The sequence below is a fragment of the Nyctibius grandis genome, chromosome 9, assembly GCF_013368605.1.
Source record: "Nyctibius grandis isolate bNycGra1 chromosome 9, bNycGra1.pri, whole genome shotgun sequence".
NCBI classification, from domain to species: domain Eukaryota; kingdom Metazoa; phylum Chordata; class Aves; order Nyctibiiformes; family Nyctibiidae; genus Nyctibius; species Nyctibius grandis.
The window spans coordinates 33446841-33468927 of NC_090666.1; the positions used below are offsets into that span (position 1 = coordinate 33446841).

The 22087-nt window shown below is 43.2% G+C and overlaps 1 protein-coding gene across 1 annotated transcript in view; it reads right to left on the reverse strand.

Moving 5' to 3' along the window:
• Positions 1-22087, reverse strand: part of ESYT3 (extended synaptotagmin 3) — a 33134-nt gene that overhangs the window by 5886 nt on the left and 5161 nt on the right. The window contains exons 2-17 of the mRNA XM_068407892.1: positions 20866-20907; positions 19836-19970; positions 19214-19290; positions 12683-12749; positions 11973-12062; positions 10854-10909; positions 8084-8204; positions 6959-7132; positions 6340-6422; positions 5825-5873; positions 5082-5171; positions 4173-4235; positions 4010-4078; positions 2673-2738; positions 1207-1293; positions 230-379 (exon numbers count right to left, since the gene is read on the reverse strand). Of these exons, the coding sequence (XP_068263993.1) occupies positions 230-379; positions 1207-1293; positions 2673-2738; positions 4010-4078; positions 4173-4235; positions 5082-5171; positions 5825-5873; positions 6340-6422; positions 6959-7132; positions 8084-8204; positions 10854-10909; positions 11973-12062; positions 12683-12749; positions 19214-19290; positions 19836-19970; positions 20866-20907 (1419 nt within the window). The remainder of the gene's footprint in view (positions 1-229; positions 380-1206; positions 1294-2672; positions 2739-4009; positions 4079-4172; positions 4236-5081; positions 5172-5824; positions 5874-6339; positions 6423-6958; positions 7133-8083; positions 8205-10853; positions 10910-11972; positions 12063-12682; positions 12750-19213; positions 19291-19835; positions 19971-20865; positions 20908-22087) is intronic.

Consider the following 22087-nt stretch of genomic DNA (forward strand, 5'->3'; position numbering starts at 1 on the left):
GAAGATTTTCAGCAATGTCACTGCACTAAATGTTGGGAAGCCTCAGGGATACCTCTCAGCTCCACCATGCGCTCTTAATTGCACTTAAAGACCTTGTCACACTTCTACTTTCTACTCATCTGTGAAGCAAATCTGCGTTTCTCCTCTCCCACCTTTCATCTCTTTTGCCTGGTTAGAACTGGATGCTTCCGCTGGGGAAGCCGAGTGAATGTGGCAAAGAACGACTTACCCGCAACACAAGTTTCATCTTAATGAAGCTGTCTGAACTGGAATGATCCAGCTGAAATCTCTGATCCAGAGTCATGTTTGGGTCCTTAAGTAAGTGGGAGAGACACACCACTGAAGTTCCCAGGGCACTATCCCGATCCTTGTCTTTTATCTGGGGATGGGGAAAAAAAAAAAAGTTGTTATTAGATGGTAAACTGGAAAGCATACCACTGGGAACAGCAAAGCAAAAAGGTATTTCAGACAGAGACCAAATACTATCAAGTATTGTTACTTCCAAATCGGTGATGCCAATATTTCAGGAGTGTAACAAATTCGTACTTTTGGAATAAAAAACCCATCTCTAACTATGCAGAGAAGGAACAGCCTTAGCAGAAAAACTAGGCCCTGGGATTTACTTGACCTTCCTTACTTGCTCTGGGGAAAATGTTCCAGGCAGCTGGGATGACAACTGGTCTAGTCCTTTACAAGCTTTTTAGGTAACAGTTTGTTTAGCCTATTTAACCTCAATACACCTTCTAAGGTTCAAATCCACTTCTGCAGCCGAGTGAACAGCCATAGAACTGGTTGTGACTGCAACGTATGCTAGTGAGGCACAGGATTTCTTAACAAGCCAAAATATCAAGGTGAAGAGATAGGACTCGGATTGAGAATTATGAAGGCTGTGATTTCTGACAGCAAAATATTCACGGCTTTAATACACACAGACCTGTATAAAACCTCCTTTGCGTTTGCAGCCAGAAATGTCCCACATTTTGCATTAAGATACTATGCATTACATGATCCTAGAGCAAAGGTAGATATCAGCATCACCTAATAAAGAATTGCCTGTGCAACAACAGGTGCTTCTTCCACCTTTTAAGTAGGAGGACCCCAGTACAAGCACAAGGAAACAACCAGCACTGAGATCACATCCACCATAAAAGAGGTTTCTTCCTAAGGACATGCACTTCATCTTCAAAGGAAAGGCTTTTCTCTCACCTCAACATGTAGTGACTGAGAATGAGCACTGTGGACAAAGAAGGTGAAAGCCTGGCCCCACGTGGGATCTTTGCTGAAATTGCAGGTCTACGACAAGAAGATTGTGGCATATAGGTTAGCTTATTCTGTAAGCAGCAAAGAATACCATGACACTGATCACCCGAGAGGGTTACGGTGACCCTCTTGTTTTATTCAGTGATGCTACACTCCAGCTGTGTAAGTGGAGAGAATGAAACCTCCAGCTCAGAAGCGTGCAGAAGCAAAGTCTCTGGTAAAACCAGAACAAGTTCTGCAGGGTGTGGAAATGCCAAAGAACAAGTCTGGCGAGCTGCAGTTGGCTCCAACCACTGCTGCCAGGACCAGCAGCTTGACTCACCTGCAGCAAGGCACTGCTCTCTCTCCCTCCCACCTCTCTACCCGGGGAGAGCTAGAGTGCTGCTTCCAGTCTGCAGGCACCCAAATCCAGCTCCCAAAGCTGCAGCGAGCTGAAGGGGAAGGGTAGGAAAGCTAGAAGGGCAGTTTAAGGGGTATAGAGCTTGAGGGAAGAGTAGGAGGGCATAGCTTCAGCACTATCCACTTCAAGGATGCAAGAGTACAGAAAGCACCTGCACAGACTGTGGCTGAGGCTGCTCCATAAACCAGCTGCTTCCACCAGGCCATGACTGCTGGCAGCAAGGGAAAAGGAGCAGGGGAAAGCTGGAAGTTGGGAGAGGCAGGTGATGTGGTGGGGAAAAGGGAAAGCCAAAAAAGGTAAAAATGCAAGCAGAACCCAATTTCTGGATGGAGCAGGTGGAAGAAACAAAGGAAAACAGGTGCCAGTCCCGTATGCTCCTGTGTAGCCAACAGAATTCATTCCTATTTGTTGAGCATCCAAAAGAATATAGGGCCACCCACATCCACATCCAGCTGCAGGGCAATAAACACAGCAGCTACTGGGCGGGCAGAACTCAGCTGTTCCTCATACTCATCAGGCAAAAGTAAATATTAAATAATGAAAAAGGAACTGAAAATGAAGTGGAAGAGATCCAGATACATCTTGTCCAGGCAAAAAAAATTCAGTAAAACTGTGAAACACAGGAGCCAGGAGACTCTGATGAGGGAACAAATGCCAGTTTGCTGCAAATGACACTCTGCCCTGAGAAAGCATGAGCAAGACTGGAGACCTATCATTTTTTCCTCTTCAACCCTCGTAGAACTAGGGTATCTTGGCCAACATGACCTCACAGCCATGAGCACAAAACCACACATCTGTACAGCAGCTGATCAGACATCCACTAATCAAGCACAACTCAGTGACACGGTGCTTCTACCTGCTGGCTGACCCCCACCTCCCAGCCTCTGCAGCTATCACCATAACTACAGCTCTTCAAATCAGCTTCACTAGTCCTACCCTTCCTAGGGGCTACTTGGAGATAGTCACCCATAAAATAGTATTTAAGGAAAGCAGAAGAGTCAAACAGCCTCACCTTGCTTTTCTGAGTCTTGTTTCCTACTGTGAGCAGGACGAAGGAGGAAGGCTCTCGTTCCATCTTCTGTCATTTAATAGAAGGAAAAAAAAAAAGAAAGGAGGAAAAAAAAAAGAAGAGACATTTATAGTTTACAGGAAGCAATATCAAACCACTACTCTTACTTGAAATAAGTTGCTGGAAAGCTGACAATAGTTTTCAGATTCAGGACATCTGAAAAGTGCAGTACACAGGAAAGTCTCCAGCCATAACACAGCAGAGTCTTACCCTCTACCATCAAGAGTACACATTTAAGCCAAAGTTTTATGTATTTAGGTTTCAACAGATGAGAAGTTAAAAATTTGGCAGAAGCTGGGAGGAAACAGAGAAGAGAGCTGAAGGCTCAGTGGGAAGTCTTTATCATTCCTGAGTGAAACAGGACTCTCAGAATTGGTTTCCAAGGCTCAGGACTTGCTGTAAAGCAGCTAGAAGCGAGTCTTCAGCATCAAGTAACAATTCCTTTCCAGAAGCAATAATACTGACCCTCTTGTACTGTGCTTCTTTGCACTAATGCTACAGAAGTTAAGGCTGGGGATCTAGTCTTGGCACAACGTTGTATACAAAGTGTATACAGTGAAGTCCAGAATTAAGGATTATTGAAAGTGATGTGTTTCACAGTGCTGGTAACTCATCTGAATTGTAAAGATTGCATCTAGGAGGGGAGCTACTCAGAGCGAATGGGAAGCTTTATCCATAGCTCAGAGCTGTGGCTGTGCGTAGCTTGTTCAAGTAAAAAGCGAGAAAGACATTCTTCCCCATACTCACCATTTACACCACAGTAGCAAAATGCAGTATTTGGGGGAAAAAGTACACAAAAGCAAGAGAGGAGGCATGAATGACAGAGTGGCTTCTGAATCCCTCTAAAACTGAGGGGGAAGGAATCTGGTGGTCAGGTCTCCAACGGACAGGAAGGTTACCACAAACAAGCATACCCCTCCCATCCCAATGTGGGAGGTCGAGCTGGAACAGCTCAGCACGGGAAGAACCCCTGCAGCAGCAGAAAGGATAAGATGACTTGGTCTGATGTCTGGAGGCTCTCTGTCCTAAGTATAAAATAAAAACAAAGACACCCCCTCCCCCCTCCAAATCAAATGTTTCTGTGCTGCATTCCCCCTTGGACCTCCTAGACTGTCACTGGGGTAGGGGTGGGCTTTCAATCACTGTTTTGAACCCCTGGTTATTTAGATGCTGACGGTGAGGAGATTATTTCTTTTTAATCACAGCTAGTTGCAGTTGCTACGATACCGCATAATCCAGAATGTTGTTTTGCAAGCAAGGTAGAAGAAAATAAATTTTACCTTGAGGTACTTGTTATTTTTGATCTTCTTTGCTCCACATTCACCATTTGAATACTCAAAGTGGTTTTTCTGAATTAGTAAAAGAGTATTTAAAAACAATTAATTTGTAGGCTTTAAAAAAAGGGTTAGGAGTGAAGGCTGCCTGCATGTGCTTTGTACTTACTGGAAGGTTGAAGGCACTGTCCAAGTAGACTATCAGAATAGCTGTAGACAGACCCTTCTTATCCTGTGAAGGCCAGGAAAGATAAAACAAAACAAAACACAAGGTAGGCATGACCACCCATCAAGGACAACGTAAAGCACAACACAAACTCACAGGACAGTTTCTGAAAGCTAAGCAGCTCTTCACCTTTCTCCTAAAACTTGCAATTTAGAGGAGCACAAGCCAATACCAGCATGACAGTTTTAAGCAGACCAGTAAGAAGAGGTGTAAGTCTTTTCAATTCACTGGTCTTAACACTCTTCAATCTCTCTAGTGCAGAACTGGTTGGATTCCCCAGTGCAGCAAGACACCTAAGCAAATGCTCAATCATACACATCAACATCAGTAATCCAGTGTCAGCAGAACAAAGACTGGAAACAAATTTTATTCACTTCAGTGGAACTCAAATGCTTTTGCTTGATTATGAAAAAACAATAGCCTTGGGAGATGGGCTTTATCCAAGCAGTTCTGCTGGACAAGACACTGTTTGGAACCACGGTTGTACCAACCACCAGTGCTGGGTATTTGTCTATGACTACTACAGGTTATAGACAGGAGACCTACGCAGATCCTAGATGAAGAGGGAAGGGAAAAAATATCAAAGAAGGGAACTGTGAGAGGCCACTTTGCAGTGGGTTAAAGCAAGCTTTGCTAATTCAAGCAAAAAGAGCTGCCAGATTTGAGTTACTACTGAATTACCAAGGGACCTGGGGCAAGCAAACGCCCCTCCTCTTTGGGGCGGGGGGGGGGAATCACTTCAAAACTTTGCCAGACAAAAATAAACTCCCATGAGTTTGCCTGGGGTTCCTAATTTCACACACTCCTTTGTTGATCACTGGACAGGGATCAAAGTATCTGAATCCTACTCACCTCATGTAGCTTTTCGTGGTCATTTACTAGTGAAAGCCACTCCAGTTTTAAATGCAGGTGTCCACTTGTTGTCTTACTTAAGGGAAACCACTAAATGGAGACAACAAATAGTAACCTGAGAACTGTGAGGCAGGATAATTTTTATATATATGTTGTAGTCTCCAAGACTTACGTATAGTAGACAATATGAATTGTACTTTGAGCGCCTTAGCTTGCATTTTTGACACTTAGATTGTAGCTTGTCCATCTACTTAAAAGCACAAGCAATAAAAATCAAAAATAAGATATGCATACACATGCAAAGCACATGGCTATTTCCAACCACCAGCAGCACAAGACAGGCACCCTGGCATTGTTTGCAGAGTGTTGGGTTGTGGGGTGAACCACAATAAGATTGGATCGTTCCTTCCCTCCGCAATCAGACTGCTTCACCAAACTTTATCTGTAGCCTTGTACAAAACATTTGGTACATACAGGACACGAGATATCATCACAAGATATCCCACTGCTGGCTCAGCGTAACCTCAGGGCTGTCTGAGGTTGCCACCTTGATTGTAAAAATTATTGTAATGGCTACTTTAAGTTTTCTGAGTAAAGGTATTTTCTTTTGTGAAAATAGCACAGTGCAAGTGTACAAGGAACTTTAAGCACACAGAAACAATGTAGTAGCAGAGGGAGAGTACAAATAAGTACATGTGAGCATACACCACCAACCACACTTAGAAATAAGCTGTGATCTTTACCTCATCAACAGCTCTGTCCTTCATTACATCCACCAGGCTTATAACCAGGCTGAAAGACAAAACTCAAACATTTCAGTGTATATTTAGCCATACAGCATGCTGCTGTTCGGGGGGGGGGGGTTGTGGGGGGTGGTGTGAACAAACCACCACGAAAAAAGCTCACACTCAAATCTGTTCCAAATAGCAACTTGTACACATTGCCTGTGTGCACGTGCACTGGAACGCACTTACAATTCTAGCCTCCCGCTTGAAATACTTCCAAAACTAAAATAAATTTGAAGTAAATCTCAAGTCGTGTAGTAACCGTCACTTTTAATGGCTTCCTAGGATTCCCTGGAGGAGCCTGGGCCCATACTCTACCTTGTTCAAAGTTAGTTGCACTAGGAACTAATAACATGGTATCAATATCTGGACAAAGGGAAGAGCTTCCTTCAATATTAAATTACCAGTATGAATAATCTGGGTGTCCTGTTTCAGAGGTTACTGGACCCTGAGCAAGGGTCATGATAATTTACCTGCCCATGAAGTCATCTTTATCTGGATCTTCATCATACAAGTCCACTTCTAAGTCCTGACCAGGCACTTCATGAACAACAAACTGGGGGGGAGAAAGAGGTATTAATTAAAAAGAAAAAGCATTCACATACATTCATACAGGCTCAGGCTGTGGACAAGAACATGACACTTCACAGCTATATAACACATTAAGGACATTCCCTGCTGTTTCATGGCTAACTGTGTAACAAATACAATTAATTATAGGTGAAAGTATTTCAAAACCAGTTTGCTTGTTTTTGAACTACAAGCTAAACCCCTCAAACTGGTATCTCTAATAAGCAGAAAAGAATCAATGCTAGTGCAGTTTACAGCTGCACAGACTGCTGCACTGATTGGTATTTAAAGCAGTGCTTTGCACCTCCTCCAAAAACCCACATATGTAAATCAGATCAACCCGAATGACATTTCAAGTTTGCAATGTAAATTTGAACTTGTTTAAGGGACAGAAATGCCTCATCCATCAAGTAACAAGGAAGTCCACCTGCTCCAGTGCAGTCAGTTAAGAGAAGGTCCTCCAAGCACAGGGATGTAAACAGCTGTGAATCCTACAGATGGAAAGATCAACAGATTCAGTACCTCAAACGTCTCATTCCAAATGGGATTAAGATCTCGGGAAACTGTCTTGCTTCGATACTGCACCGTGCCAACGCGAAGAAGAGCGTACGGGTCGGACTTCCCCCTGATTGCACCAAGGAAACTGTCCTTCTGGACAAGGTTTTCAGCTTCCAGCAGATGAACCCTTATTACTCCCTAGATACAAGATTGGTCATGAAAATGCAATCTTTGGATAATTATAATATGCTACCTCCTAAAACTAGTTATTTCAGGCAGCAAGGGTAGTCACCATGACAGGTTTGCAAAGACATGTATTTTGATGCAGTATATTTCCAATGACAGCTATATTAAAACACTTTTTCCACCATTTATCTAGAGGGGAAAAAAACCCTTAAACAGATACACATTCCAATCTAGATAACTGCGTAGGAAATATTGTGCAATTTATTTTTAAATCAGAAACATACATATGCACACAGGATTACAGCCACAGTCAAATCAAATGTAAAGATCACTCCCCACTGACTGAAGGGGGAACTAAGCACCCATTGGCAGGCTCTTATTTGATTGCAGAGTGGCCATTCAACTTCAATTTGGTGATGCAAGTTTGCAATGGGGAGCATCCCTGTGTCATTCGTTTATATTTACCCTCATTAATAAGGGTATTAGGTATTTGATGGATGAAGGAGACTGAAGATCTGGGTATTTCAAGCATTTAGGAGATTTGTTATTGGGAGTTTTTTTCCTGATTTTTTTTTCTGTAACAAAGAGATGTCACCCTCTGAGCTCCCTATTTACACTCCTTCACAGTTTTAGTAAGAAAAATTAAGTAGTCTGACACTCGTTGCTCATGTATTTACCTGCTCTAACTGAAGATCTGTGGTATTCTCAAATGAAACTAAAGGTTTAAATTGGTAAATGAGCTCAGTGTCTAGACAGACTTCTTATGCCATGTATAGAGGTAGGACCCCCCGCAAATTATGAACTATCCAACATCTGCTTTTATATTTCTGAAATATTACCTAAAGAAAGCCTACAGTCCAGGTTGAAAGAGCTGATGCAGGAACCCAAGACACTCAGCTTGCATGCATCCACATTGCAGCAAGTGTGCACTCAGATTAACACCCTCACTGAAAAAAAACTCACATGCGGGATAGGGAACCTCAGATGGGCAATGTTCACATTCTTCTTCAGAGGCACTGTGATCCTATTGGGTAGAACCAGCCGTGCAGCAATGAAGTCTTGAATTAGCGAGTCCGACATTACACTGAAGGTGGGGGAGAAAAAAAGCAACATAAACTCTACAATCGATCGCAATTTCAGTTCGAATGAAAGAACAAGGCACAGCGCAAGAAACAGGCACTGCGAATGACTGATACTGCCTACCTTCCCCCAACTGCACATGGGCAGAAGAAATTCATGCTTGTGACACTTAGCTTAGCACAAGAGGAAATGGAGAGGACAATTTAACACCAGAACCAATCACCAAGGGTACATGTGGATGACTGTGGAAGGTTAGGCTGTCTCCTATCAATAATTCATGTCCAGTTGAGCTGCGGCTGAGCAGAAGATGAGCATGTGGCAGCCTCTCAAGATCCCTTTCAATCTTATTCCCTATCATTCTGCATGTAATCGCTGTTGCCTTGTGTCACACATGGCGCAGTGCCCACTTGCACGCGGGGATGTTCCAGTCCAGGGTTACTAGGGCTGGATGTGAATTTGGTTCCAGCAGGTTGTAAATGATGAATGGGAGCTTAGGCCATATGATGAGACTGTCATGCGCCCAAACAAGTCACACAAACTCATGTGCCTTCTGGGTTTCCTTGGGAATGCCTACAGCAGAGATCGACAAGGTGAGGAGGGAATCTGGAATTTTCAGCATTTCACAGGGTGCTCAAGACCTCGAGGTAGTTTATTTTTAGACTTAGAACATGGCCCCAGCACACACTGCTGTCTGCTCTTGGCCACATGCTGAGACCTTACTGTAAAATGGAAGGAGAAGCCAGCCACATTCAAAACAAAATGCGTTTGGCTTTTTCTTTTTTATAGAAGCCCAAACAAAAGATGTGATTCTGCATCTCGGTATACTTTGCACTAAGAAGGAAAATCTTGTTTGAAGTAACTGGACCTTTGGCACAGAGGAGATCACACTGGCTGAACTGAGGGTACTGTCTGTCTTGGAGTTTAGGGAACTTTCCAGTCTAATTAAAACTTACACATTTTTAGCTTTTCAGTTTAAATCTTTTCTTTAGAATTGCTCTATTTGTATGACGAGGACAACTAATTTCTCCTGAGTAAAAATCCTCTCCATTAATGAGAGGATTTCAACATACTACTACAACTCAGCACGAGCAGAAGACAATATTAAGAGGAAAACCCAAGAGCACCAAACATCTGAAAGACTTTCATCCTCTTGATAAATCTAGTGCTTGTAAGGCAGCTTCTCAGGGTAAGACTGTGCAACAAAATTGTTACAGTTCATAGATGAGGCTGGATTCACATAGGAGGAAAGTCCTCTCTTACTCCAAATGTAAAACCAGGAGCCTGGAAGCCCTTGGTCAGGCTGTTGGCTTTGCTGTCAAAAAAAACCCCACAGGAAGGTCACAGAATTGCCTCTTCTCTAGAATCTCAGGGTACAACCAACTAAACACAGCTTGTACATGAGGACAGACAACTGCATCCAGTTTCTTTACTCTCTTAAGTAAGCCCAATTGATCTGAAAGGGAGAACTCTTGTTCAACCTGTACTTCAGCCTATGCACGGTCAGGTATGTTTTGCTCCTGGCTTTCATGTGCAGTGCTGATGAACAAGCAAGGGTTTCTGTGTTCAAATCCCTGTGAGAGAACCAGGGAGAGAAAATTTAGGACACCAAATTTGCACTTAATTATATGAGAGGCTGTAGGCTGGAACACCTACGTACCTTCTCCCTACAAGGATTAAGGAAACCACGTTAGAAAAGAACAGATTAATTCCTCCAATAAAAACTGGAGCTCTCAGGGCAAACTTCAGGGCAACAGGCCACTCTGGCCTCAAATTAAGAAAGAAATAAAGCTTCCTCTCACTCAACATCAAAGGTCTTCAGAGGCCCTTTAATGCATAAACTGGCACCTAAAGTAGCCAGCCACTTCCTATGAATCTGCAAACCATGAGCTGCAGGGGAAGAGAGGGGAGCAGAAGAGTCTACGTTTGCATTTAAAGGGAGAAAGGCAATGGCTGAGTACACAATTTTGTTCTTATGTAACAGATTTTCTCCTTACACTGAGAAACAAGGAAAAAAGCAAATCTCCAATGTGGAGAAACAGTTTTAAACTTACAGTACTGAAAACTGCTAAGACTTTCATCCTTGCTGTGCAAGTTTTATGCACAAGATCAACCCAAGAGGCATTGGGGAAGAGCTATGTTTTCTGAAGAACCTAAAGGGTGAGCAGATTACACAGAAAGAGAGGAACATTCCTCCTCATAAATCTGGTGCAGTTTTCTTTATCATGGGTTGTATTTCAGTTTGTCAGAGGGACTGCAACTCTGTGATACCTTGCCTTTCTTCACTTTAAGGTAAATAAACATAAGCACAGGCTGCCAGTCACCTAGATCTACCTCATCTACCTTTGCAAGTAACTGGCACACGGGAAATGGAAGGGCTTGTTTTTGAGTTTATAGACCATTGTAGTTTTTGGGATTTAATATTTCCATCCTAAATCCCAAATGCAATGAAGCAATGGAAGCAATTTTGACAGAATGTAAAAAGCACCCTCCTCAGGCTTTGCAAACTCCACAGCCAGATACGATGGGATGTGTATCAGCCCAGCACCTTTTACACAGTGCTCTTGAGAATAGCTTTGATGATTACTGAAGAACGCCATCCCAACTTCCAAAGGCTTTTTAAAGAAGAATAAAGTGAAGCAAAGTAGATACTCACTTAATCCCTGGGACATCCAGGAGGTTGCTCATGCCTGCCCAGTTGATTTCCAAGTGCTACAAGGTGATCAGGGAGAAAAATGATACAGGACCATTAAAATTTATTTCAGAACAAATGTAGAATTTAAGGAGAAGCAAATGCTTCTAAAACAAAACCAGTTGTTTAAAGAAAGCATAATCTGCATCAGTAAGCGACTGCATCTGTACATTGAAACCAATACCTGGTATCAATTCCCTTATCTATTTTACCTGCCATACCTGAAATGAGGGTATCACTGGGACTTACCCTGCAAGCACAGGGAAAAACAGCATTCAGCCCCTAGCAATGGCCCTGGCAGAAGCCCTGGGGTCATGCATAGTAAATCCAACAGCTCTACCTAGACTTTGAAGTTGTTTCCTCATCCTTTCACTTCGGGGTTGGCCTATGCCCTGAGGCAGGGGGATTTACAAACATCACCTGACTTCAGGAGTCTGTATTTCTGTTCACACAATAAACAAAAAGGTTTTTTTCATGTGCTAAAATAATGCTACTACATCTAAACACAGAAACACCTATCCAAGATCAAAAAATGTATGACTTCCATGAACTCAAGCAGAGCATAACCCACAAGCAAGCAAAGCTTGTGTACTGTAAGATAACTGGTTCTTACCAGACTAGAAGGTTTCTCATATTTTATTAAACCACAACTCAACTACAAGGCATGTGACCTTAAAGAGGCAAGCTTTCAGAGCCCAGCCATGACTGAATGGTCTCCAAGATGACTGCGTTAATCTAGGAATGGGAAGATTTAAAATCTACCTGCCAGGAACCTTGCAGCAAAGGCCTATGAAATGGCTGCTGTGCTGTCACTACCAGGAAGTCCTCTCGTTCTTAGAGTAAAGTAACTTTTTAGGCACTACTACAAGAGAATAGGGCAAATGCATTCCCATCCTCCTGGGGTTCAAGAGAAGCATTGAACAATCAGGAATTTGCTATTCAAACACCTGCCCTGTGAGGCATTCACAGGCGTGCAGTTTGGGTTACAGACGACAAATCATGTCACTCGCTGAAGACCTATCCATGCATTAAGACAGACCAAGTATAAAGAAGGCTGCAGAGTGCAGTTCACTCCTGACTCACCGGTTTCTGCATAAAAAACAAGGTCACCGCTCCAATAAAAGGTGCATCGGTTAGAAGGGGTTCCAGTATCACCCGCAGTGTCCCATACAACTGCAAACAGAATAGACCAAGGAAAACTGAGTCTGAAGGTACTCTCAGGACGCAGCTTCAAAACTGTGAGCTTTCCAGTGATAGAGATAATTTTAAAAATCCTACTTGAAATCATTTTACTAAAAGTTTAATAACAACAATAACTCCCTCCCCCCAAACCATTCCTATTGATATCGGGCAATGTTTTCTAAGTTTGCAGAGTCTCTCTGCAATCCTGACTGCCATTCAATGGAGTGATCTGCCGATTAGTTTTCAACATTGTAAGAACAGGTTGTTGGTTTAATCTACATCAGTTTATGAACAGCCTGGAAGAACTGGTTCGTTTGAAGTTCTCTTCCAACATGCAGCTCCTCTGAACTCCAGTGGCAGAAGCTGTCCAACACAAGCTCGATGCTCTAGCACTGACCATGTTTAAGAGTCACACTGAAGATGAAAAGTGGTATTTAGGTGCTTTCCAAGGAAGGCATCATTTCCCCAGCCAAAACACAAGGAGATAAATCCAACCATTCCAAGCCTGCTAATTGGTGGTTTCCCAGCTAAGTGTCATGGACCTCCCCACTGGGACATGCTACCTCCTGCCACACACAGCCTTGAACAGACAATGTTAGCACTGCACGCACCTGTACGCCTTTCACTCCAAGATTAAATTTCGATATGTCCATGTGAATCTCACAGTCCCCTATGTAACTGAAAGAAAATTCTCACATTATTCCACAGTTTGCAATAGTCCAATGAGAAATTTCGGGCTGTACAGAGTATAAGTGAAATTAGTTTAATGATCGACGACATGACCCCACAGGCAGAGACAGATTTTCAAGCAACTGAAAAGGGAAAGCTGAGCACATTGAACAAGGGTCAGGTCTTCACAAGAGAAATCCTGCAGTCAGCTAGGATATTTATCTACCTGCAAAATGTCAGAGCAACATCTGTATTTCAAGGTTACTTTTCCATTCTTAAGACTGGCAGTTGGCTGAGGCAAGCTTGCTCCAACGAGGAGACCAACAAGCTCATTCGAAACTCAAAGTCACAAGAGGGCACAAGCCAAGTGCCCTCTTGCTCCCTTCTCTGCCAAAGGCCTGATCCCACCCCACAACCGGGTGACCCAGCTCCCAAGGTGACACAGAGCCATCCTGCCATCACATATAGGGTTCCCAACTTGCCAACAACCAAAAAGACCACAGATCACCCTTGCTCACAAACCAAAAGACCATTTAAAGGACAAACTGATCACTGAAAATAACCTGGTTTCCTTGAGGCTGAATTAAAAGACAACGACTTAGATCAGATTTTGGTCAGTTGCCATGGAGAACATCAGTCTTTAAATAAAACGAATGCAGTGTAGTGCTTTCACAATTTGGAAACCACCTTAGACTTTAATAGAAGTACAGACATCACCTTATGCAGAAACCAATAGCCACTCCCCAGGGAGCAGAACCTAGCAGATTTGTTGATGCCTCTGGCAGAAAACAATTGAAGGGAGCTACCAAGTTCCCTTTCAGTCCTCTGAGAAATAGGTCTTTCTGGATGCAGACACACAAATACCCTGCAGGTAAAGCAGGGTGTAAAGGTACCTCAGCATAGTGAATGTGCTGTGCTTGCTGCCTGTGTGCATAATTTCACCTCATAATCAAAGAAAAAGGACAAGATTTTTGCTCTGACCACATGTATATAGGCAAATAGTGCCATAGTTGCCACTAATTCACATTGTAATTGGCACATAGACAGATTCCCTCACGCCCCCAAAAAAACCTGCCAAGAATGTGAATTTGTCTCCATTTTTGCAAGCAAAGTTCTTGATTATTTGTTTACAGAGAGTCACTTAGCAGAGTTTAAAAAGCTCATAACACACAAATTAAACCCTTTAATGTTAAAGCATTCTCATTTCTTAAATAACCAACCTCACAGGCCATGCCAAAATTAACACAATTTTCCTTATAAGCCAGTCACATAATTAAACAAACTTATTTTTACATTTATTAATTTCTACAATTTTGACATTATCTTACAGTTCATTACACTGGGTGCTAATAGAGCTTTGTCACAATAAAAGCCTAAATGAGAAGCCAAAATGAGTTCCTCAATTTGCAGTAATTAATCCAAGAGGATTTAATTCAGCTGTTGCCAGTGCCCAACACAACAAATAATAGTTGCGGTGTTTCAATTTACAAGCTTTAGGCCTTTCCACACAGTCAAAAACTCTTCCCACCCAGTCCTAGATGTCTCTTTTCTCCAGTAACACTTCAATACAGGCAACGTATTTTAAAGTCTAGATGTCAGAGAAGTCTTTACCCCTTTTATCAGAGCCTGAGCCTTTAATTATCCTTAAGTCTGCTTCATACAGGCATCACCCCCACGCCAGGGTGCTTGGTAGGAAGGATGCGCTCTTTGTTCATTAGTTTTACTCCTCATTTCCAGTCCAAGCTGCTCATGCTTTCACCTGCCCCCTCAGCTCAGTGTGCTTAGCACAGCTTGCTGTGCGCTCTGCTGTCCTTCCCCAGACAGAGCACACCTGAGCCAAACTCAAGCCTTGACACTCTAAAGCGGGTAGGGCTTCCTTTGCCACTCTGCCCTGTCCACAGGACCCACCTGTGGAGGATGGAAGAATCACCCATTTCTCTCCTAAATCACCTGTTGCACAAGGTGATGCAGATAAGCATGTCTGTGCCATGGATGAGAACTGGGGAAGCTTGTACAAGTGCACATATCTGTATCTCTTCTGTACTTGGGTGGAAAAGCTGGGCCCAGCGTTTATGATACAGCGCCAATCCACTGGCTGAAGGCAGGGATGCTCAAGAGCACATACTGACAAGTTTGACTAATCTGGATGTCTACATATCCCTTTAGAAAAGGCACGTGCAATTCTCCCCCTGTAAAGTAGCTCCCCATGGGCCCAATCTTCTCAGCCCACATGCTAAAAGCCCCCTTTGGTCCAGCCTTCTCAAGTGCTTCTTAAAGCAGACTAGTGCTTAGTCTGCCTGACTTTGGACTTGGGTAAATGAGCAAGCAGTATTAGACAAATAAGAGAGACAAGAAAACGTGACCAAGTACCACTGGATATGAGAAAAAACAGGCCACCTCTGCCTTTCCCCTTTGCCTGCCAAGTCAGGCTCCTGAGGGCAAGCGTTCCTTTTCTGCTCAAGACTGACAAGTCTCCAAAATGCTTTTAGTTTCTTGTAAGATCCTACAAATTTAGTTAATCCAAACTCTACCAAAGCTCAAAGTATTGTTGCACACTTCTTTTGACTACTTTCTCCAATTCTGCACTAGATGACAGAGACTGTCTTTCCAGATTTGAAAACTTGCCAGTTAGGAAGTCCAGAGATTCTCTTTTAAGAGTAAATTGCAATGCATACCTATTTTTTTTATACATATTAATTATCATGCTATTCTTCTATGACATCTCACATACTGTAAATGCCACGTAAGAGCACAGAAATGAAAATTCAAAACATTTCCAATGCAAAATTATTATGAGTACTAAATCAGATTAACGAAATAGGAAGCAACTGGATTGCAAGATATTCTTCTGGGAGGTAATAGTGCCTTCAAATACTCTGAAACTGTGATGATTATATCCAATGATTACATGGCTACACAGCAGCTCAGGCAATTGCAGAATTAGTGGGAAGAAAAGCAGCTGTAGGAGGTCAAGTGGCTGCACTTGAAAAGTTCCCATTTTGAAAAATGCAGTTTTGGAGAACATTTCTGGAACACTTTGACGTTAATTCATTTGGAGAATGCAGCTGTCGGCTCCCTATGCTCAGGGGACAGATTCATGATTTAGATCTAGGGCAAATTGTGTGGAGATCCCAGAGTATTGCCAGTTTATTTCCAGCTGGGATCTCATATTTTAGATTTGGGGATTTCAAATCCCAGTCTGGCAGGAATCTCATATTTTATTTAGCCACTGTAAGAACCCTGATACTTTCTTATGTGTCATTTGAAAGCTGTAGATCATGTATATTTGTGCTGGAAAGCAGATACAAGAACAGAATACAGACACCAGGACCTTCAGGCAGATAAATGACAAACTTTGTCTGGACAGAAGACCTGAGGGTAGACAGTGATTATCTCAACATTTCCGTTCAGTGCTATAAGCAGTGACAAAACTTACACAACTTAATTCACACCAATTGGGTGCATCATCTCAGGGGCCGAGCAAAAGATTTTGAAAGAAGACTTATAGTCTCCTTCTTTGCCTTAGCCAAAAGGTCTCTGTGCCTCACAAGTAACCACCTCTGAGCCTTGGTTTTCCTGCCAAAAACTCAAGTACAGTCCTTTCACGTGGGACAGACAAAACTGTAACGAGACAGTGCTCTACATAACCACTCCCAATGCTCTGATGCTATAGACATGTAACTGTTGTTAACAGATTTAATTAAAGCAGATTCTCAAGTTCCTTTTGGTAACTCCACACAATACATATCTATTGCATCACTGGCTCTGCTCACAGCTACTGCCCATACAAGTAAGGGAACTCTAAGTGCTATTTTTCACAGTTCCCAAGCAATGGATGCAATTTGTGATATCACATCACAAATTTAACACAAAGGAAAGGAAGCTCTTCTTCACACGGCACAGACCTGAACCACAGCATTCAGTGCCGCATCGTGTTATGGAGATCAGCAGCACAGATTAAACAAAACATTTGATGGACCATATGTCTACGAGTGGCTATTAAAACTACACAAATTATTCCACACAGACCACAAAGGAAGGCTAAGAGGGAAAGGTTTTTTCTACTCCTGCCCTTTTCTTGTATTTTAACCTGGCCAAGTCAAAGACTAGTCAGAGACTAGTTGCCTCCTTGATAAAACTGGAGGAAAAAATCCCTCATCCTGTACTGCTGTGAGACTGAAAGCAAGCGGCATTTACAGAGCATGCTGAGATTTCTGGATGCAAGACACTGCCTAACACAAAGTGTAACTCAGCACTGGAGCAGGGCAGAGCTGCTGCCAAGGCAGGAGTGCTGTCCACCAGGATAACAGCACCCTGTGTGAAGGAGCTGCTCAGCCTTCCCCGCTGCAGCTGCCCTGGTCAGCACTGCACACAGTGGTGAGCCAGCCAGCAGGTCAAGCTCACATGGGTTCACCAGTGAGGGAACTCCCACGAAATTACAGCTAGCAAGCACCAAGGCAAAGGAGTCATGTTTGTCACATGCAGACATGTTAATCCTTTAATGTCCATTGCAACATAGCTATGCTTCTCTGAAACCTAACCCAAGAGAGGGAAGCCAGTCACTGTGGCCTCAGCGCTGCAAAGTGCACCACACTGGCACCCACAGCACATCCCTCTCTTCTCCAGAGCTGTGACGCCAGGACGCAGCTCTGTGGACAGATCCAGCCATTTAAACCTCACCAGCATTCAGCCACCAAGACGTAGTGCACAGGGCAGCAGCCTCACACGGGGGCAGCTCAAGACCATCTCCTCTAAGCAGCTCTTCTCCCAACACCAGCTGCACAAGTGCAGACACTCACTGCTATTCATGTAGCTAAGAGAGCCTATTTTGTAATGGGGGTTTGCCTCACTCCAGAGTGGAGATTGCTCATTTCTTTGAATAAAGAAAAAACAAACCAAACATGTTCCTTTGGCAATCCAGAAAAAGGCAGGTAAATAACACCACTGCTCACAGATTTGCTTCTCCTCATTCCTGGAAGTAATACACTACCTCCTGCGGACACTGTACAACGCACAATACCCAGCTTAGTTGCAGAAACTGATGTTAATGTATTAACGTAAGAGAAGCCAAGTCCTTAACACAGCCCAGGAGGAGAGATCCCCATCAGAGAGACAAGGTAGTCTGAACACTGCCGTGTGAATACAGAAAATGCTTGGGTTGTCAGATGACAGTTCAGGTTAAGTTATTGTCAGGATGAGGAACAGAAGTGTTTGGCCAGTTTGGAGATGCTGATGGGTCTGCCAGAGGGACAGGAATGAGGAGGTGGGGGAATCCTGCTGCAGAGGATTGTTAAAAGACAGTGAAAATGGGTACGTGGGAGAAGCAGCCTGGAGAAGTAGTTTAACAGAGAACAGCAGCAACCTCCTGCAGAGCCTTAAAGGCATCAAATCCCTCGATCTCAATGTGGAAAGCACGAATGATTTGCCAAAGGCCCTAAAACTGGTCTGGCTATTACAGAGAGCACTTCACTGACAGCACTGAAGCACAACACATTCTGTCTGGAAATCAAGCATGTCATTTTGCAGGGAGCGATGGTGCTCTGCCAGGGCTGGGGATGCTGCCACTGCCACATTAAGCAGCAGGCACAGTTCTGAGCAGCTCTGTGCTGTTGCCAAGACACTCCATAATTTCACACTGCTTTTTCCTGGCACTACCATGAAGAAAAGCCATTTAAATTAGGCAGCTCAATCGCCCAGTAAACTTACGGTGCTACGGCAGCATGCAAGTGGTAATTCTCCCAGTAATTCCATTCTCCAGGCTAAACCAGGAGAGAGTTTAGCTCTGCAGTGGTTCTGATGTTAACAAAACATACAAGTTCATTCAAAACAGCCTGGAAGGTATCAAATGTTTTATCTAAGCTTGTTGTTGTTGTTAGTAGAGCTAGAGGCAGTTTTCTGCTCAGAGAACAGCTGTAATAAAAAAAAGCAAATGTGCTGGGTGGCACATGGAACAAATGGTGGGTAAAACAAAAGGATTAATCTAGGGGAAGGAATTAAAAAAATAAATAGTGCAAGTAGTTCTGGAAGAACTGTGGAGGTTGGACTGAAGAGGAATCATAGTGGGGCAATACATAGACCAAGCGCCTCCATGCCTGAGAGCTCTCAGAGCAGTCAGAACAGGAAACACAGTTCCAAAGCTTGGGTTCTTACTGCCATGAATGGCAAAGCCAAGGGACACATCTTCTACCCACGGCAGCAGCGATGGGCCAGAGGAGGTAACATCTAGACCTGTGGAGGTGACACTGCTTTCTGACTGAAAGGCTGCTGCACAACACCTCACCTCTGTAACTATTGAGGGCATCCAGCTGGGGGACAGATTATCTCATATCATTCTAGGTTGCTATAAGATAAGGACCTCTCCACTTCATGCTGATCTTAGTGGACCACATGTCCAGTCCAGCATGACAACTCACACACAGGTGTCAAATGAAGTGAGTTAAGAACCATCTACATAATCAATGATGCAATGTTACCATATCTGAAGGTCTAGGACAACTTGTCTTCTGTCAATTTCTTTGGTGTAGGCTTTTATTCCATTGATTCTAGGGCACTGAAATGAAGACAAACAAGATACAACATAGTTAATCTCTTTCAAGTTAAGCCCAAGTGAAAAGTCCTACTCACTTCCATCAATCTGAGTACAGAAGCATTCATTAAAGACTTTACACAACTGCATTTAAAGTACGAGTAAACCACACGAGTTTCTCCCTTGAAGAGGTAGTGTGAACAGCCTTGGCAGTCCTCAGACACAGGGCTGGTTGCAAGTGGCCTATGCTGCAAACCTTAGGAAGCACTGAAAACTCCCGTCGCAAGGGTATAACAGAAAGAAATGTGGATACGGGCCCCTTTTTCTATCTCCAATCCCATGATACCAACAGCTGGTGGGAAGGGATGTGTGTGTCTCCTGTATGATCTTCCCTTTAGAGTGAAGACACTCAAATCAACATGACGAGGGAACAAAGGAAGCAGCAGTGTTGTACCAGTACCATTTTGTTAAATACTCAGAGCTATTAAAGGGCTGAACACCGGACTCCCCTTGCATCTAAACTTTTCAGAAAAGACTGAATTGCAAGTGTTGCAAAGGATTCACACTACCTTCTCGCCAAAGTGGATCTTGGTAAAGGTGCATGTTTTCAGATGTACATTCTTTGCTCTGATTTTTGGTTCAAGAACTTCTTTAAATGTTTTTTCCATGATTGTCCCAAAGTATGGCCAAGCCTGTACAAGGACCTAAAGAATAGCAAAAGCAGAAACACACTGAAGATTCTTTGTATAAGATACCTTTTGTGGAGAAACAGACACACACATCACAGAACACCTGGCTATTGATGTCTGTCCTTTTAAAATACCAAGTCACATTTGTGCTCCTAAGTCATCCTTATGGAAGGATCCATCTCAGTTCCTCAGAAGAGGAATTTGTTTTAGGAACTGAAGGGTGAGTTCTCAGCACCACAGAGTCTATTGACTGCTTCTTACCACAGGGGCTGAGATGGCAAAGCCCAGGGTTAAAGTCTCTAAAGCACAACAGTCCCTAATTACTCTAAAGTGTAACAAAGTTCCCTGGAGTTATATTTATTTAGAGAGGAGTGAGATGAGCTTTTACATCAAAAATAAAGTTTGCTAAAAAGAAAAACAGGATAGTTACTGGATGCTAACTTGCAAGGTCAGCTGGTTTGCTTTGAATTCCAGAGAGTCCAGTTCCAGTGAGAGATTGACTACATCTGCTGATGGGAGCACCTGTCTCAGAGCAATCTGGGAACCTCTCTCGTAAGAGGAGATGCCATTACTTCTGCTAAAATAATAATAATACATACACACATATGTATATACACATATACACACAGACACACACACTCGTCTTTTTTTTTAATCTCAGAATGAAGTGTTGTGGTCAAAATCATCAAACCTGTATCAGCCAGGCACACATTTGGCTCTCACCAAAACCTCAGTGGCAACTCTATACCTAAGTGGCTCCAAGACTTAAGTACAGACACTGATTAAGTACAGATATGATTGAGCCATATCGTAGTGACTTGATAACTTTCTCAGACTTGGCCCGCAGAGTTTGTGCTGTGATGCAGCTCAGAGCAGATGGCCTCACAAACTGGAGTTCAGAGCTCCTCACCTTGTTCAGCCACTCCACTCGTTCAACATCAGGGAAGTGAACCTGGATGCAAAGAAAAATAAAGTGAGTGCCATGTGCCATCTGTTTCGGCATACTGTAACACATGCAAAAGATACCACGGAGCGTGGAACAAGTCTTACAGTAAGTTGAGATCCCTCTGCCCTCATACATACATCCTTTATAATTTACTACCTCCTTGAAAAATTGTAAAAGGCAAATAAAATAGTAAAAAATAGTAAAAGGCAAAAGACACACGTGCACTGATGCACCAGTATGCCTCTGGGCACATTTATATGATTAAAGCAAGTGTCATATCCTGTTCATGATGCAAAGCAGCATTAGATTTCTCATCCTTCTCTTGGCCATGCCTTGGGAAGCCACGAGAACCTGCTTCCCTTCCAGATCACGAGCTGTGCAGGACCTGTTTCCTGTACTGGCTCACCTCAACCAGGACACCACACTTTGGAAAACAAGAACCTGCTTGGGAAACTCAACTTATTGGCTGCAGCAGCTTTTCTCCACTAATACTAACATAGTGCCAATGGCTTCAGGGAAAAGCAGCACTGTAAGAGTTCACACCTATTAGCATACACTATTGTGTGTAACAGTCCAGTGTTTTCACCTCTCAGAGCTTTTTAAGTTGCTAAGGACAAATTAAAATGAAGTAGTCACTCATGCATCATGTTTTCAAGTTGGACACATCAAATGCCAACAAGAAGTGTATGTGTCCATTATAAAATCCCTCCAGTTCCCTGAAGTGATGACGTGTTTAATCACCGTCAGGACAATCAGATATGAGGCCACTCTCCAGTAACTAACTGATCTCTCAGACCTCACCAACAAGTTGCTGACTGAAGAGCCACAATCACCTTACTACAATCACACATTAAAGTCTCACGGATGTTGTATTTTCAGCCAGTGCTACAAGCTGGTAGCAGGTTATTGCAGAAGGGAAGGACAGTGCAGCAGCTTCTCAGAATGGATATTTGGGCCCTGCTCAGCTCTACAAGAGCACTCGAATACAAAGGGACTCCTTCGACTATCATCTAGCCTCATAACAGTAACTGGGTAGGACAATACATTACCTCCTTATACAAGAGATGTGACTTACACTCCTCAGTCAAAGGCTTGCTGTTTCATTCAGCAGCTTTCAGAGAGGTGCTCAGAGATGTTCGGATGGAGCGGATGGCAGCTTGCCTTTTATTCCAGTTTCATGTATGAT